The 19,637-nt window shown below is 40.4% G+C and overlaps 1 protein-coding gene across 2 annotated transcripts in view; it reads right to left on the bottom strand.

Annotated features, from left to right (window-relative positions):
* Positions 1 to 15,634, bottom strand: part of efr3a (EFR3 homolog A (S. cerevisiae)) — a 182,667-nt gene extending 167,033 nt beyond the window's left edge. The window contains exons 1-2 of one of the 2 annotated variants that reach the window (XM_060905946.1): positions 15,563 to 15,634; positions 15,184 to 15,302 (exon numbers count right to left, since the gene is read on the bottom strand). In XM_060905946.1, the coding sequence (XP_060761929.1) occupies positions 15,184 to 15,193 (10 nt within the window). In that variant the 5' untranslated portion in view covers positions 15,194 to 15,302; positions 15,563 to 15,634. Of the gene's footprint in view, positions 1 to 895; positions 915 to 15,183; positions 15,303 to 15,562 lie in introns of those variants that run through there. The other variant, XM_060905947.1, reaches the window with a different exon arrangement.
* Positions 15,635 to 19,637: the final 4,003 nt, after the last annotated feature.

Raw genomic sequence — 19,637 nt, 5'->3', positions numbered from 1 at the left:
GGAGATCCGCGCTCTGAGACAAGCGCAAGCACCCCCCCCAAGGGAAAAAAGGGACCCCCCGAAAATATTGGCATAGTTCGAACACTGGGTTGGAGAAAGTAATGGCAAATAGTGAGTGCACAAACCACAGAAAGTAAACTGTACACAGCGCCAGGGCAGTGTGATGGTATGTCTACTTTTAGATTGTGTTAGCTTATCAATGAACACACTCGTCACTCGAGTTTCACGTCTTTACGACGGATACTTAAATGTGTGTTAGGTATTATTGTTGCAGTCTAAGCAGTCATTGTAGCAGCTAGATGAACGAGAACCGAAAGGATCTGTGCCATAAACCGTTATTTCTTCATGTCCAAAATGGCGGTCGCGTTTACGAAGGTCACGTGAGTGAAAAGGGTCTATAGCAGTGACAAAAAAGCTGTCAGAAATGCACTTGTATTTAATAAAATGAGGTAAATAGAATTTTGATTAAAAAAAAAATAAAAATTTGCCTTCAGTTCTCCTTTAATTGCGCTAGCTATCTAGCAATATGGCCACTTCATAGCCATATTACTTCAGTATTAACAACATCCAGTCAGCCAGCTATGGATATCTACACAAAAGCGATTTGTTCATCAGTGAACACATACAGTACCAATAACATTAGAATGGACTTTTTAAGAAGGCTCATTAGTTTACAGTGTGCTCAGAATAGCCGCACCTCCCAAATAATAAGTAATTAACTCACCGGTAACAGTCACATCAGCAAATTTGCAGTTCATGTGATAAATGTCCTTCCTAGACACATCTGTATTCATGAAATATCTCCAGCTGAAACTGTTTAAACTCTATGGATAGATGTAATAGAGAGAATGTGAGAATGTATTCGTCTGTATCAGTTCTAAGGGAGTGGGCCTACCTGACTTCGACCCTGGCCTCTTCTGCACAGACTCGAGCTCTGAAATTGACAACGGGGCAGAGATATTTGGTCTTTATTATTTGTATCGAATGGGAGACAGTGGAGCCACGCCATCCATGTTTTCTACAGTCAATGGTGAAAACATCGACCACCTGTATCTTATTTTTAGCATTGAACCTTTTTTAAGCTATCCCTTTTCTGTAAATTCTACCTTGGTACATGTGACACTTCTACAGTGTGTGTGTGTGCCGAGTTCATATAATTGATCTTACAAGTACATTAAAGGTAAAAGAAACCATGCGTTTAATGAAGGCGAGGATTAATTTTCTGTAACAGCACAATAGGACAGTAACTAAGGCTGAAGGATTATACAGTAACAGCTCATCCACAGGGACTTGAATAATCAACAGTCCACATAAATTTGAAGGTGAAATTAGAGTCTGGTGTTTGTCATCCCATTGATTGAAATCAGCAGCCGGTTTCACTAAAGTAGTTTAGACTGGTCTATGGGTTAAGATTGGTCTTAAGTTTCTTTATAGATCAGTCTAATGCAAGTAAGACAGTTTCACAAAAGTTAAGACTAATTTTTTAAGTCTAATTTTAGGCTTAAAAAGTAAGACACCCTCCCCCCAGTCTAATATGGGTCTAAGCGCTATATCACCATGGTAATAACTGAAATTGTGTGTGAATCAGTGTGTGTGTGTGTGTTGTTGTTATTATTATTATTATAGTGTTATTGTTATTGTGTTCTTGTTATTATTACTATTGTTGTTATTATTATTATTACTATTGTTACTATTATTACTGGACATACTTTCTTAAATGAATAAAATTGAATTTAAAAAAAAAAAAAAAAACAGTCAAGCCATAAGTGCCATCAATGTCAATAACTACAAGAAAGCTTGAAATGTTAAGGCAGTGAAGTGCAAGTATGTAATACACAAATTTAGGCTATTATAATCTAACTATAAAGTATTCAATAAAGAACAAACAGTGTAATGCCAGCTTATTCATTTTATTACTTATAAATAATATAAATATATCAATTCATTTATGCATATAATTACATCACCACTCATCACTTATCTCTCTCTCACACACACACACTACTACTACATCACTCCTCCATCTGCGCGAGTCTCTTCAATTTAAGTTGCAGTCGCTCCAAAAGGAAAGACTGCAACTTAAATTGAAGAGACTCACGCAGATGGAAGAGTGATGTAGATAATAACGGCGACTCGCCTCCATAGATCTCTATCACCATTTCGGTGGTGACTTTTAGTTTCTTTGCTTTCCCTCCTCCCGTTGGGGGTCCCGTTTTCCGCTTGTATATTTCCTTTTTTGCCTCTGGCACCATATTTTTAAACCTCTTCTGCACAGCTGACACGTCTCGTACCGCAGCGGGGTTAACGCTGTTCACCGCATCGGTGATTTTTTTTTTCCACACCTCATGTTTCTTTTTGTTGGTACACTCCTCATTGAATTTCCCCAACAAAACCCCTTTGTAGGAATTAAATTCTTCAAGAATGGCTAAATTCTCTGAGTGCGTGAACGGCACTGACCGGTTGCTGTCCGCCATTTTTTTTTTTGTTTTGAAAAGAGTCTTAAATTAAGTCCGACTATACCCTCTGTCTAAGTTATAGTCATAGTCTTAGTGAAACCGCCTCCAGGTATGAGTGGGCACCCTGTTTTATTGAAAGAACAGGAAGTCTGATCTTCACAACACGTTTGTTGAAGTGTATCATGGCACGATTTCTGAGGACCTCAGAAAAAGTGTTGTTGATACTCATCCAGATGGAAAAGGTTACAAAACCATCTCTAAAGAGTTTGGACTCCACCAATCCACAGTCAGACAGATTGTGTACAAATGGAGGAAATTCAAGACCAGTGTTACCCTCCCCAGGAGTGGTTGACCAACAAAGAGCACTCCAAGAGCAAGGCATATAATAGTCGGCGAGGTCACAAAGGACCCCAGGGTAACTTCTAAGCAACTGAAGGCCTCTCTCACATTGGCTAATGTTAATATGTTCATGAGTCCACCATCAGGAGAACACTGAACAACAATGGCGGGCATGGCAGGGTTGCAAGGAGAAAGCCATTGCTCTCTAAAAAGAACATTGCTGCTCATCTGCAGTTTGCTAAAGATCACGTGGACAAGCCAGAAGGCTATTGGAAAAATGTTTTGTGGACGGATGAGACCAAAATAGAACATTTTGGTTTAAATGAGAAGCGTTATGTTTGGAGAAAGGACAACACTGCATTCCAGCATAAGAACCTTATCCCATCTGGGAAACATGGTGGTAGTAGTATCATGGTTTGCGCCTGTTTTGCTGCATCTGGGCCAGGACGGCTTGCCATCATTGATGGAACAACGAATTCTGAATTATACCAGCAAATTCTAAAGGAAAATGTCAGGACATCTGTCCGTGAACTAAATCTCAAGAGAAGGTGGGTCATGCAGCAAGACAACGACCCTAAGCACACGAGTCGTTCTACCAAAGAATGGTTAAAGAATAATAAAAAGTTAATGTTTTGGAATGGCCAAGTCAAAGTCCTGACCTTAATCCAATTGAAATGTTGTGGAAGCACCTGAAGCAAGCAGTTCAACAGAACAGTTGAAGCTGTTCTGTACAGAGGAATGGGCTAAAATTACTCCAAGCCAGTGTGCAGCACTGATCAACAGTTACCGGAAACGTTTAGTTGCAGTTACTGCTGCACTGAAAGCAAAGGTTCATATACTTTTGCCACTCACATATTGGATCATTTTCCTCAGTAAATAAAGGACCAAGTATAATATTTTTGTCTCATTTGTTTAACTGGGTTCTCTTTATCTACTTTTAGGACTTGTGGGAAAATCTGTTGTTTTAGGTCACACTTATGCAGAAATGTAGAAAAGTCGAAAGGGTTCACAAACTTTCAAGCACCACTGTGTGTGTGTACGTACATACACAGACATATATAATTTTAAACCCACCAAAAAAAAGAAAAAAATCATTGATATGGTGAAGTTCTCTGTATGGATATGTTTATTGAACACTTACAGAAAAAAAAAGTCTCGAGTATTAGCTCTTTCTAACAGCTGGTAAATTTTCCACCATGGGGAAAGAAGACTTCAAACTTTCTGGTTTCTGAGGTAACAAGACGCGCTGCGTTTCATTTCTGTTGTGTTTTTAACGTCAAGAGAAAGAAGAAAATTTTTTTTTAAATATTTTAAAAAGAGGCTGGTGAACAAATAAGGTGCTATAAGTGATAACAGGAACTTGTCTCACGGATGTTCCACAACATTTAATGTCAATATAAATGTTTTAAAAACGTGCTGTTCATTAATAAATTAAAATGTATAAATCATGGGTAAATAACTGTGGCATTAAAGGAATAAAACCCTTTAGGCTGTATATAGGAAATAATCCACTTCGGAGTGGAAACAGAAAATCTGCTTTGCATGTTGCTGCATCGTACCACCGCACTGTGGATCATTTCACAGAACATAACAGCAAAGTCGTGATTAATTTCTTACTCATATGGAAGAACCCAATCATCCTTGAAATGTCGCAAATTGTGCCAATATCCACACGACATCTGAGAAGCCTTGATTCATTTAACCAAAAGGTTTATCGGAATGTCTGGCTTACAAGCATTTGTGTAGCACCTTAACCTTACAAGCAAATTTCAAGCTGTAACTACACAGACACGATGCTGTTGCTGAAAGGTGAAAAGCAGATGCTGTTAAAATGCCACCAGTACTAATGTGTGAAATCAAAAACTCTGACCTTCACAAGCCACATGTTTAATTGCTACACTAGTACCCTGTAGACCAGTCTTTCATAATCATGGGGCCTCATTCACTTGACAATTTTGTCTCCAAGCAGAATATAAAGACATACAAGATAGAAAAAAAAAAAAAGAAGCTATTCAGTGATCCAGAGATGTGACTGACGATGGCACTCAGGATCAGGCAAAATGATGGAAAAGTATTACAGACTACTCACTCTAAGTAACCATGCTGCCTTTCTGCAAGTTTCAGGCTACATCCACACGACAACGGCAACGAGATGTTATTTTAAAATATATCGCGTCCAAATGGGCAACAATCAGTAAAATATCAGGTCCATATAGCAACGCAACGCTTGCTGAAAATGATGCAATACACATGCCACACCTCTAGGGGCGCTGTAAGACGGTCCCTTCGGAGACACCAGAACAATAGAAGTAGTAACGACGCATGCGCATAAACTATTATGCGCGAGACTTCATATTAGCCACAAAGTCAGGAAAATCTGTTTGTAAAATTACATTATAATGACCAAATACAATGAAAAGTATTTTTCCAGTCTCACCTGTGAAAGGTAATCCCATGTGATCTCGTTTGGACAGAAAACCTGTTGGTACAGTTAAACGCAGCTAATCTTTATTCTCCGCTTTGACCTATCCAAAATGGCGGCGAGGATGAAGTATGATTCTACGCAGAAGGCGGCGTCTTCAATGGTCCGGAATAAAGTGAATGATACACGTTGATGGAATTAATTTGTTGTTTCTCACCTGTGAAAGGTAATCCCATGTGATCTCGTTTGGACAGAAAACCTGTTGGTACAGTTAAACGCAGCTAATCTTTATTCTCCGCTTTGACCTCTCCAATATGGCGGCGAGGATGAAGTATGATTCTACGCGGAAGGCAGCGTCTTTAATGGTCTGGAATAAAGTGGATTAATTTGCTCCTCTACGCCCTTTTTAAGGAATGTATTGTCGGACTTAAATCAACATCTGAAGAGGTGAGATCGCTCCTTTTTTCCCCTATTTTTGCTGGCGGGATTGCACCATTACACAATAAATATTCACAGTGAAAATATTTTGTAAGCGCATTTCATGAACCAAGTTATAGGATTTGCTGACAACTCGCATCGCAATGAGAAGATCATTGGCACTACTGGTGTTAAGAATCAGACCATTTCATAAATGAATATTTTGCTGTAGAGCTGCAGTGTTTGTACAATTGCATGTTTTTGCTTCACTATTACTGTCACTATTCTGCTTCTTGCATTACTAGAACTAACACTGAACATAATAATAATAATAATAATAATAATAATAATAATAATAATATCCAAGCTAGTGTTTCACTCTCACTAGTGCTCTGTAAGGCTTTTTCCTGGTGATATTCGTTACACTTCTACCCGGCGTGAAGCACTCACAGTCATGTGGTTGTGACATCATCGTAAACAAATCCGTTCTACTCATCCAGACGACTTCACAACGGCAACGTTGCCAGATCTTTCCACTCTGGAACCCGTTCTCAAAAAGATTGCGTTTTGGGCACCCAAAACGCCGGTGCCGTGTGGACGCCAGGCCTAAACGATAAGCAATTGTATCGGAGTCACCTGAATCCGTTGCCATGTGGACAGGGCCTCAGTTGCTAAGTAATGCAAAGGTGCAAAGACATCATGCTTTAAGATATGTTCATGTCCAAGACCTGTGCTGTGTCACATGTTTACAGCATGAACGATGGAAGTAGATCAAATGACAAAATCTAATTCAAAACTGAGCCAGCATTTCAGGCTAGTGTTGGACCTAAAACAGTATCAATCTGATGTATCCCTAAAAAGGACTGTCAAAAAAAATAAACAATTAAAAATACAACTCTAAAACATTGCATATGGAACCCAAATGTCGTATAAAAGACAAAAGGATTTTCGCAAAAATTATTTTGGTTAAACTGTTTGTTCAATCATCAAGGCTTTTGAGTGCTTTTTTTTTTTTTTTTAAATACAACCCCGATTCCAAAAAAGTTGGGACAAAGTACAAATTGTAAATAAAAACGGAATGCAATAATTTACAAATCTCAAAAACTGATATTGTATTCACAATAGAACATAGACAACATATCAAATGTCAAAAGTGAGACATTTTGAAATTTCATGCCAAATATTGGCTCATTTGAAATTTCATGACAGCAACACATCTCAAAAAAGTTGGGACAGGGGCAATAAGAGGCTGGAAAAGTTAAAGGTACAAAAAAGGAACAGCTGGAGGACCAAATTGCAACTCATTAGGTCAATTGGCAATAGGTCATTAACATGATTGGGTATAAAAAGAGCATCTTGGAGTGGCAGCGGGTCTCAGAAGTAAAGATGGGAAGAGGATCATCAATCCCCCTAATTCTGCGCTGACAAATAGTGGAGCAATATCAGAAAGGAGTTCGACAGTGTAAAATTGCAAAGAGTTTGAACATATCATTTACAGTGCATATCATCATCAAAAGATTCAGAGAATCTGGAAGAATCTCTGTGCGTAAGGGTCAAGGCCGGAAAACCATACTGGGTGCCTGTGATCTTCGGGCCCTTAGACGACACTGCATCACATACAGGCATGTTTCTGTATTGGAAATCACAAAATGGGCTCAGGAATATTTCCAGAGAACATTATCTGTGGACACAATTCACCGTGCCATCCACCGTTGCCAGCTAAAACTCTATAGTTCAAAGAAGAAGCCGCATCTAAACATGATCCAGAAGCGCAGACGTCCCCTCTGGGCCAAGGCTCATTTAAAATGGACTGTGGCAAAGTGGAAAACTGTTCTGTGGTCAGACAAATCAAAATGTGAAGTTCTTTATGGAAATCAGGGACACCATGTCATTCGGACTAAAGAGGAGAAGGACGACCCAAGTTGTTATCAGCGCTCAGTTCAGAAGCCTGCATCTCTGATGGTATGGGGTTGCATTAGTGCGTGTGGCATGGGCAGCTTACGCATCTGGAAAGACACCATCAATGCTGAAAGGTATATCCAGGTTCTAGAGCAACATATGCTCCCATCCAGATGACGTCTCTTTCAGGGAAGACCTTGCATTTTCCAACATTACAATGCCAAACCACATACTGCATCAATTACAGCATCATGGCTGTGTAGAAGAAGGGTCCGGGTATTTAACTGGCCAGCCTGCAGTCCAGATCTTTCACCCATAGAAAACATTTGGCGCATCATAAAACGGAAGATACGACAAAAAAGACCTAAGACAGTTGAGCAACTAGAATCCTACATTAGACAAGAATGGGTTAACATTCCTATCCCTAAACTTGAGCAACTTGTCTCCTCAGTCCCCAGACGTTTACAGACTGTTGTAAAGAGAAAAGGGGCTGTCTCACAGTGGTAAACATGGCCTTGTCCCAACTTTTTTGAGATTTGTCATGAAATTTAAAATCACCTAATTTTTCTCTTTAAATGATACATTTTCTCAGTTTAAACATTTGATATGTCATCTATGTTCTATTCTGAATAAAATATGGAATTTTGAAACTTCCATATCATTGCATTCCGCTTTTATTTACAATTTGTACTTTGTCCCAACTTTTTTGGAAACGGGGTTGTAAAAAATAGAATAGGACGTACCCCATCAGCAGGTCCATATTTATTTCTTACCATCATATGGTCAAAGTTTCAAGTTTGCATTCCCATCCATGCATCCATTATCTGTAGCTGCTTATCCTGTTCTACAGGGTGGCAGGCAAGCTGGAGCCTATCCCAGCTGACTATGGGCGAGAGGCGGGGTACACCCTGGACAAGTCGCCAGATCATTGCTGGGCTGACACGTAGAGACAAACAACCATTCACACCTCATATTGACACCTACAGTCAATTTAAAGCCACCAATTAACCTAACCTGCATGTCTTTGGACTGTGGGGGAAACCGGAGCACCCGGAGGAAACGCACGCGGACATGGGGAGAACACGCAAACTCCACACAGAAAGGCCCTCGTCGGCCACTGGGTTCAAACCCAGGACCTTCTTGCTGTGAGGCGACAGTGCTAACTGCTACACCACCATGCCGCCCAGTTTGCATTCCCCTTGCAAGTAATAAAGTAAAGATTTACAACAAGGACATGTTTACTGCGTTAGGTGTTACATGTGATCCTTTCCCACCACCTTGTCTTTGCATTGCTTCACGTTAAGTGTCAGAATGATTTTGAGAGAACCATATTTTATTTCCAACATTGCAGCATTCCAGCTGTTGGTGTTCAGATGAATAACAATGACAATTTAAAAAAGTCCAACTTAAACAAAAATGTTTTGCATAGCCCATACTGGATATATGCCTTCATTTCATTTTCAAGATTTGGATTTTTTTTTTTTTTGTACATAAATCAAAAAGTACATTTCATTCTTAAACCATGAACGGGATACAAACTTTCACTCTCAATTGTAACTATATACCTGAAATAGTTGCACAGTACTTAACTTAAAAGTTACTAAAAAAGTTTGTCTTATGGTAAGGAATAAATAGTAGGTGAAAGGAAGAAATGAGACCATCAGAAAAAGAACAAAAAGTTAGACAGTTCAGACTTGGGTGGTATGGACACAAAGGGGACAGATCCATCAGAAATAATTAGATGAGTAGCAGAAAGAACAGAGATAGGGAAGAGACCCAAAGGACAGCCAAAGAAAAGATAGCGGGATCTCATCAAAGAGGATATTCAGCAGATTGACCTGACCTGGGTGAGTGATGGACAAAAATGGAGAGTGGCTACATGGGAACCCCACCCCACGTGTGGGGATTATATGGGATGATGATGAAGATGGAAAATTCAAGGATTTATAAGGTGAGTATAGTTCCTCCCATAAGAGTGTGTGTGAGTGAGAGAGATAGATATACATCACTATATTTGGGTCAATTTTATTTCTATAGCACTTTTAACAACAGACAATGTCACAAAGCAGCTTGAAAAATTTTAAATTCATGTCCAGAATTTATATGTATAAATTTATATGGCCAAAAATATGTGGACACTTCAGCATCATGCCCATATATGCTTTTTGAATATCCCGTTCCTGAGTAAGTCCACTTTCACAGTTACAGGTTTATTTATATACCGCATTTAACATAGTGCTCTTTTCACACATTAAGCATGCTCAAAAGCGTTTAGTTCCACATTTCTGGGAAGGCTTTCTGCTCGATTTTGAAGTGTGGCTGTGGGGATGCATGTTCATGCAGCCACAAGAGTATTAGTATGACGAGGCCTGGCACACAGTTCATCCCAAAGGTGTTCAGTGGGTTTGAGGCCATCAGGGCTCTGTGCAGACCACAAGTTCTTCCAGTCCAACCTCCATACCAGAATTGTAGGACTCGAGTCCGACTCGTGCCCTAATTTTAAGGACTCATGACTCGACTTGGACTTGTGCATTAACTGTATTAAGGCTCAAAGTGGAGACGAGGACTCTGATTTTTTTTCTTCTTTATTTTTTGTAACATGCCATAATAATTTGGCATATTTATATCCATGTTAATTTTTGTACTAATTTCGTGCAAGAGTGTCACACCTGTACGCCTTGGTGCGTGCATCAGGTAGACTCTCGGGCGTGCTCTGGACACCGCATGCACCAAGTGGACTCTTGCGCGGTAAACAACTCGCACCTGCACAGGTTTAAGGTGCAATCAGCGCACTGATAAAAACTGTGAAAACACACTTACTTTGCAAAGTATTGAGTTGTGTTGCTGACACATTACTGATCCTTATAATACATAGGGCCAAATTACTCAATTCTGACTGGTCAATCAAGGAGGGCTTTTTTCCTTAACACGGGGCCGTATTTCTGAAATGCTATTGGCTAGTTCGTTGCTCGGTTACGGTTACAAAAATTAGCAAATTGTGTCAACAAAATGGCTGACTCAGCAATGCCACGTTTCGCTATATTTGACGAATAAATGATTAACCAATTGAAAGCTGCAAGCGAAAATGAAAATACCAAACAAAGTACGAATTTTTGGCTTTCCGTGTTTAAGAAATGGGCCACAGAAAGACAAATAAACGACTCTCTAGTGGCATATGAATGCTGCAAGTTAGACAAGGTGCTATCGCAGTTTTTTTGTGTCATGATGAAAGACGCTTTAGAAACCGATTCAAACGTGCAAGATAGGCTTGCACCCTGATTGGTTCAGAAAACGTGAATGACAAAATGATGTGAACTTGAATGGCTTCCAAAGTATGAATTTGGACCTGTATATTATCAACAAGTATGGGGCCGAGTAAAATTAAGGATTAATTTCACAAGTGATTTCAAAGTTTTGAAAATTGCCCGAGTCGCGAAACAATGCCATTCTGGATTGTTTATCTGTCTTCACTTGTATTAATAAACACACCTTCTGCACTTACATCCGTCTCCCAACCATCTCTGACAGAATACTTTGCGCTCCCTGACAAAGAGAATGCACATTCACCTGATCATACATCATGTTCAGGAACAAACTCATGTTAATGGCACTAAAACAGCTACCGTCAAATGGTGCGGTTGGAGTCTTGGACTCAGACTTGACTTGGATAAATAGTGGACTCAACTCTGAATTTTTTTTTTAATGACTTGGATTTGACTCAGACTCGAACACTGGGGACTCAAGCCTGGACTCGGACACGAGGTTTAGTGACTTGACTATAACACTGCTCCATACTATGTCTTCATAGAGTTCGCTTTGTACACAGGTGAATTGTCATGCTGGAACAGGTTTGGAGCCCTGATTTCCAGCAAAGGGAAACGCCAACATAGAAAGACATTTTATACAATTGTGGTCTTCCAGCATTGTGGTTTTGGAGTTTGAGGAGGAAACCCCAATCAGTGTGAAGGTCAAGTGTCAACAAACTTTTAGTCATGGAGTGCAGCCTTTCTCAACCGGGGTGCCATCTGGCTTCGTTAGGGGTGCCATCAAAAAAATTATATATTCTAACATTGAAAGAAATAAAATTAATTAAAATTCCAAAAAACGATGGTTACACTAATGCAGATCATCGCCGCCTCATGCATCATCAAAATTCATCTCACAGCCCCCTTTCCCATGTCACATAATCACTGCCAGGGTCAGCATATGGTCAGCGTGACTGCATATATTTTATATGGGGGTGCCCTGAGAATTTGCATACTTCTGAAGGGTGCCGTGACTGAAAAAAGGTTGAAAAACGCTGATGTAGTGTATCTGAGCTCCTTTGACTGTTAGTAACAGTTAGCTACGAATGTATAAAATTAGTATATTATATAGGATCACACTGGTCAACTGTTGCACATGAATCCACATTTGTATAAATGGAAACGCTCCAATATGTCGAAAAACAAAGGTGGCCATGAAGTGTTATTTGGAGATGTATAAAATGTCCTCAAATGTTATTACTTTATTGTTAGTATTAATAAATTATTCACACTATAATCATGCCTTATCAAAAAGGTCCACATCATCAAGTAAAAAATGCTGACACTTAAAAAGTGAAGGGATACAGATTTTCTGGATCTTCCTGAATATTCAGGATCTACTCCTGGCTATTATGTCCAGGATGTTTTCACACTTCCTTAAAGGGGAACTGAAGTCATTTTTAAACTTGCTTGATTTCTTAATTAACATGTTATTCAATTACGTTTTCGGGTGATTAACCATATATCATGACTCGTATCGGCATATTATATTACACTTATCAGCCTTTTCGGTTTTTAGCCATGTCGAACATAGTTCGTATGGTCCACGGCAGGCGTCGCTTATCCACGAGATCTTCACGAGACTTGTGCAAGACTTCAAACGTGAAGTGTCAGCGCCGCAATTTTGAAAACTGTTTACACAGCTGCCGGATCGCCATATCATTCCAATTTAGATTAATTTCGAGATTTGCCAGCTTTATCAGTGACGGAGTGTCAGTCCTGCATGCTGTGGGCGTGCAACTGAAGGCGTGCCTTGGGCTGCGCGCACGCCGTGAACAAGGTGCACCTGAGCTCAATTAAGGGACTGTGTTTGCCTTTTTAAAGGAACAGTCCACCGTATTTCCATAATGAAATATGCTCTTATCTGAATTGAGACGAGCTGCTCCGTACCTATCCGAGCTTTGCGCGACCTCCCAGTCAGTCAGACGCAGTCAGACGCGCTGTCACTCCTGTTAGCAATGTAGCTAGGCTCAGTATGGCCAATGGTATTTTTTGGGGCTGTAGTTAGATGCGACCAAGCTCTTCCACGTTTTTCCTGTTTACATAGGTTTATATGACCAGTGATATGAAACAAGTTCAGTTACACAATTTGAAACGTAGCGATTTTCTATGCTGTGGAAAGTCCGCACTATAATGACAGGCGTACTAACACCTTCTGCGCGCTTCGGCAGCGCATTGATATCTGAGCTCCGTATCAATGCGCTGCCAAAGCGCGCAGAAGGTGTTAGTACGCCTGTCATTATAGTGCGGACTTTCCATAGCATAGAAAATCGCTACGTTTCAATTTGTGTAACTGAACTTGTTTCATATCACTGGTCATATAAACCTATGTAAACAGGAAAAACGTGGAAGAGCTTGGTCGCATCTAACTACAGCCCCAAAAAATACCATTGGCCATACTGAGCCTAGCTACATTGCTAACAGGAGTGACAGCGCGTCTTACTGCGTCTGACTGACTGGGAGGTCGCGCAAAGCTCGGATAGGTACGGAGCAGCTTGTCTCAATTCAGATAAGAGCATATTTCATTATGGAAGTACGGTGGACTGTTCCTTTAAGGACTGTGCTGATGCATTTGCATCGTGAAGTATTACTGAGCCTTTCTACCCGTTATCTTGATTTCCTGTTTCACGATCTTGCCCTCGCTTAGCCTTTGATGTACTGTTTGTGCCTCGACCAACCCTTTTGCCTGTATTCTTGTTTTTGATCAAGCCTACCATTTTGGATTGTTTGCCTGTGTATTTATTGTCTCACTGTATATATTTCTGCACTGTATACTTCTGCACATACATCCGCCTCCCTCGTGTACATGACATGGAGATTATTCCATAGGACTTCGAACCAACGTGGAGTAGAGAAGAGTTGGAAAGACGACAGGATAAGGACTAGTCCATCGCGCTGGTATTTACGTCATTACTGTCGCAGAATTAAAAAGTGCTAGATCAGGCAGCTGGTGGGTTTTCAAAAGAATAAATACATGCATGTATTTTTGTGATAAATACATATTATACAAAGCAGTAACAGCAATGGCCCGTCTTGCGAAGACAGTCTGGGATAACATCATGCTCACGACCAACACCAAAATGAGAGTGTATCAGGCCTGCATGCTGAGCACTCTCCTCTATGGAAGCGAAGCATGGACCCTCAACTCCCGCCAAGAATGCAGACTGAATGCCTTCCACATGCACTGTCTCAGAAGACTTCTGGGCATCACCTGGCAGGACTGTGTCACCAACACCGATGTCCTGGCCAAGGCAAGGATGCCCAGCATGTTGCTGACCCAGAGACACCTCTGCTGGCTAGGCCACGTCAGCCGCATCCCAAAGGACGTGCTGTATGGTGAGCTGGACACAGGCTTCAGACCCACAGGACGACCCGCGCTACGCTACAAGGACGTGTACAAGCGTGACCTGAGAGCAGGTGGCTTCAACCCAGCAGACCTGGAGACGGCAGCCTCAGACCGCGCCGGCTGGCGCCCCACCACCAAGGCCATAGTTGGGGAAGCCAAGGAAAGGAGAGAGACCCCATGGGGGGAGAGGAGGCTCCGACGACAGCGAAGACTGCAGTTGGCACCAACAGACACCCGACCAAGCAACTTCACCTGCAGCAACTGTAGCAGACCGTGCGGCTCACGCATTGGCCTATACAGTCATACTAGGTGCTGCAACTCGACAACTGATGAATGACCCCTGGTGCAGATCACCACGATCTTTTGCGATCGAAGGAGCCAACAACATATTATACAGAGCGCATTTCCCATATAATCCTCACTAAAGTTTCGGACAGCACTACAAAATGGTGTCCCCACTATACAGTGAGTAGAGAGTGATTCTGGACATGGAAAACTTCCGGCTTGATTACGTCAGCATCCGAAGGAGGCTGTGTGCATCTTTTGACAACATTGGCAGATGTCGGTCACTTTGACTTCCGCTGTATGTTTTACTTCCGTCCTACGATGTCTTGCACAGGTCTCGGCGAATCTTGTTCACGGCCGTTGCTTTGACATATGGACTGATATATTACATAGCACTCATCACTTGCTATAGCAATGACAAAATAGCTGTCAGAAATGCATTCCTATATTTTATAGAATGAGAAATAGAATTATGATTAAAAAATTCGCTTCAGTTCCCCTTTAAGTGTGTGTGTGTGTGTGTGTGTGTTATTTGACCAAGTTTTCTGTGAAAAGCAAGTTCACAACAAGGCTAGGTTGTTATTATACATCAGAGACGTTCCTGTATATCAAACTAAAACCAGTTTAATGTCCAGCAGCAGCTCTGTGTGAGGGATAGATAGTGATCGTGCTTTATTTCTGTCTGGTTTAAAAGTGAAGTCGCTCTCTGCTTACCGGCAGGCATTCCTGTACTCTCACACGCCGCGACTGGAGCTGGGAGTGTTGTTTTGTTTTGGTCTTGAGGTTTCACTGAACGTAAACACACCACGTCTACAGCCCGACCGCTTGAGACGCTAAAACAGAAAACGTAAACAATTAATAAAGAATAAACTATAAGGAGTTGAAACAAAGACACGGCGAGTCATCATTCATATCAGCTGCATTCTAACACACTGTCAGCAGCTAGCTAACTAGCTTAGCATAACAACAACAGCACTCAAAGGGTCTGGGACATACACAGGGAGTATACTATAGCTGCGTGTTGCTGCAGTCTTTAATAAACAAACTATAAACAACATAACAAAGCTACAAACCAAAAGTTAAGAAGAAATACCTGCGGACGAGCGGAAGGCCAAAAAAAAAAAAAAACAACCCTTGAGATTAGCACTTCCTGTTTTAGACTGCCGTTACGTCACTGAGCAACGCGGATGTGGGAGTCGCTCTCTGAGTAAACCAGGCAGCCGAGGCTGATTTGGGGGGTTCATTCATTCATTCATTCATTCATCGACAGTGGTGCTTGAAAGTTTGTGAACCCTTTAGAATTTTCTAAATTTCTACATAAATAGGACCTAAAACATCATCAGATTTTCACACAAGTCCTAAAAGTAGATAAAGAGAACCCAGTTAAACAAGTGAGACAAAAATATTATACTTGGTCATTTATTTATTGAGGAAAATGATCCAATATTACATATCTGTGAGTGGCAAAAGTATGTGAACCTTTGCTTTCAGTATCTGGTGTGACCCCCTTGTGTAGCAATAACTGCAACTAAACGTTTCCGGTAAGTGTTGATCAGTCCTGCACACTGGCTTGGAGGAATTTTAGCCCATTCCTCCGTACAGAACAGCTTCAACTCTGGGATGTTGGTGGGTTTCCTCACATGAACTGCTTGCTTCAGGTCCTTCTACAACATTTTGATTGGATTAAGGTCAGGACTTTGACTTGGCCATTCCAAAACATTAACTTTATTCTTCTTTAACCATTCTTTGGTAGAACGACTTGTGTGCTTAGGGTCGTTGTCTTGCTGTATGACCCACCTTCTCCTGAGATTCAGTTCATGGACAGATGTCCTGATATTTTCCTTTAGAATTCACTGGTATAATTCAGAATTCATTGTTCCATCAATGATGGCAAGCCGTCCTGGTCCAGATGCAGCAAAACAGACCCAAACCATGATACTATCACCACCATGTTTCACAGATGGGATAAGGTTCTTATGCTGGAATGCAGTGTTTTCCTTTCTCCAAACATAACGCTTCTCATTTAAACCAAAAAGTTCTATTTTGGTCTCATCCGTCCACAAAACACTTTTCCAATAGCCTTCTGGCTTGTCCATGTGATCTTTAGCAAACTGCAGACAGGCAGCAATGTTATTTTTGGAGAGCAGTGGCTTTCTCCTTGCAGCCCTGCCATGCACATCATTGTTGTTCAGTGTTCTCCTGATGGTGGACTCATTAACGTTAGCCAATGTGAGAGAGGCCTTCAGTTGCTTAGAAGTTACCCTGGGGTCCTTTGTGACCTCGCCAACTATTACATGCCTTGCTCTTGGAGTGATCTTTGTTGGTCGACCACTCCTGGGGAGGGTAACACTGGTCTTAAATTTCCTCCATTTGTACACAATCTGTCTGACTGTGGATTGGTGGAGTCCAAACTCTTTAGAGATGGTTTTGTAACCTTTTCTAGCCTGATGAGCATCAACAACGCTTTTTCTGAGGTGCGCAGAAATCTCTTTTGTTTGTGCCATGATACACTTCCACAAACATGTGTTGTGAAGATCAGACTTTGATAGATCCCTGTTCTTTAAATAAAACAGGGTGCCCACTCACACCTGATTGTCATCCCATTGATTGAAAACACCTGACTCTAATTTCACCTTCAAATTAACTGCTAATCCTAGAGGTTCACATATTTTTGCCACTCACAGATATGTAATATTGGATCATTTTCCTCAATAAATAAATGACCAAGGATAATATTTTTGTCTTATTTGTTTAACTGGGTTCTCTTTATCTACTTTTAGGACTTGTGTGAAAATCTACTGATGTTTTAGGTCATATTTATGCAAAAGTGTAGAAAATTCTAAAGGGTTCACAAACTTTCAAGCACCACTGTATCAGTTCTATGCGGGTGATCTGAAGCCAATCCCGGCTGACATTGGGGGAAAGTCAGAATTCACCCTGGACTAAGGTGACCAGATTTCTGAGAAGAAAACCAGGGACATTTTCGGTTCAGTTGTGAAAATATCATTAAAACATCTAATGTTTTCATCTTTGTAGTAAAAAAGGGGGACATTTCTGGTTTTCATGTATTTTGATCATGCATTGCATAGAAAGTGAGATTTGCCTCACTGAGTGCACTGTAGGCCGATTCTGCGACTGGTTAACATTAATTAAAGACAATGTGAAAATCTCTGGTATGGGTCCATAGTTTAGATTTATACTCTTAAACTGTAGGCTAGCTGAAATAGATGTTTTAGACACATGAAAGTAAATATATTAAATTAGTTGCCATCATGGACGTCGTTAGGTCCATTTTAGGGGGTCTTAAGCCCCCCTAAAATATATATAATGTATATTGAAAATAGTGTAGACTTGCACATAACACAAACCAGCAAGAAAATGAGTCAAACAATAATATGTCTACAAGTTCTAGCAATGACACGAATAAAATTATCATTATGTTTCCCAGTATAGCCAGGTAGGTGGGCATGCGCGGTTCAGGCGGGAGCTGTATGTTATTAGGCCTACTTGCTGTAACGTTACGTTCCTGAGGCCAGCAGAGTTGTTAAGAGAAGAAGAGGACTTAATTCGCAGTGAATGATACAGTGAACAAAAGATTGTAAGTTGATGTCAGTCATTGTTAATTGCTTAACGTTACCTACGTTTATCTAAGGGGAAGAAAATGTGATGTTGTAGGCTACTTGTCCCTTTTAACATTATGGCAGCTAAATTGAACTTTATGGAAAGTGTTAGCCAATAATAGCGTGAACAGTTAAACTTGACAGCTTTCTATATTCTGTCCCATCTGTGTATTGGTATGTTCTTCAACTATTGCGAGTGAAAACTAAATGCCATTAGTAGCAATAGTTATGGCGAGAGAAGATTTAATGTGTCCTTTCAATTCATTGGCTAGATGGATATACGACGATTTTTTAAGAGAGTGAGTGAGGAACAGTTAGACCGTTTTGCCACTCTGAAAAACAGAAGGCATTCTTTGATGCTTCCACCCATAAAGTAGAGCAAAGTGGGCACAGAGCTCACAACAGTGATAAGAATGGATAGTTGACTTTCTGTATTATAAGTTCTTCTACTTGGTTATATACTGTAATTTTGTCTTTAATTGTTGATTTAAAGACATTTCCTCCTCTGTTCTCTAACATATCGCTGTTACTTACATTAAAACTCTGTTATGTAAGACTCAGTCAGACATACACATTGGGTTTTAAGAATGTAGCTGCGTACTGTGAAATAGTCTCAAGAATGTTCATCTTTCCTGTGCTGTTGTTGTACAGCTTGACAACTTATGACAACTTGTATTTTGGGCTAAACTAAGTAAGACCAAGTAAGACCTTAGTTTTTTTCTTTGTGTTTTAGCCCATCTCATAAAGTAGCTAGCACTTAAATAATGAAAGCTGTTTTTGAGATAGGACAGAAATGGTGAGCAAATTTTCTTTCTAAACTTCACTCTCAGTTTAAGCTTATTTATTTGTTTGATATCTGCTCTGAAAACTAAGTGTCCCCCAAAGGGTTAAGATATACTGTATTCTCATTTGGCAGAATAAATGTTTGAGAAACATTCATATTTGTCTGTATTGTCAGATTTCACTAGGATTTTGAACTAAGCTAGTTGTAACTAAACTAATTAAATAAAGCACCAGACCATTATGGTGTCTCCTGTTCAGTGCATCAGACTGAAATAAATAGCTTTATTTGGAATATAACCTAATTAATTTTTACCAAATGCATTGATGGAGATATATACAAACATCTTTCTTCATAAACATAGCCCCAGCCTCTAATGAACTGAATTAGACTTATTTTGTTCATATAAAGAAGATATCCTGAAGACTTAGGAGAGAAATAGCAGGGTAGAAAAAGAAAGTGATCCAGATAACAGATTCTGATAAATGTTCTTCAAATAATGAATAATTGATGAAGCCTATGTAGGAGCAATAGAAAAAATTTTTTCGGTGCATGCGCACATTACTGAACACACTCCTGGGGCTAAGCCCCCCCATCTCTCAATCCTAGTCACATCCATGATTGCCATATATGCCACTAGTAATGGACAGTGTATTTAAACATATACAAGAAACACAATTTAAATAAACAGTGTTAGGTTACTTCACCTCTTGCCCTCAGCCTCAGCTGGAGCGATTACACCATCTTGAGATCAGTCCCCTCGCGTC

This window comes from Neoarius graeffei, chromosome 23 (assembly GCF_027579695.1).
Source record: "Neoarius graeffei isolate fNeoGra1 chromosome 23, fNeoGra1.pri, whole genome shotgun sequence".
Lineage (NCBI taxonomy): Eukaryota > Metazoa > Chordata > Actinopteri > Siluriformes > Ariidae > Neoarius > Neoarius graeffei.
The sequence above is the reverse complement of the archived record's forward strand: the minus strand, read 5'-3'. Positions and strand labels throughout refer to the sequence as shown.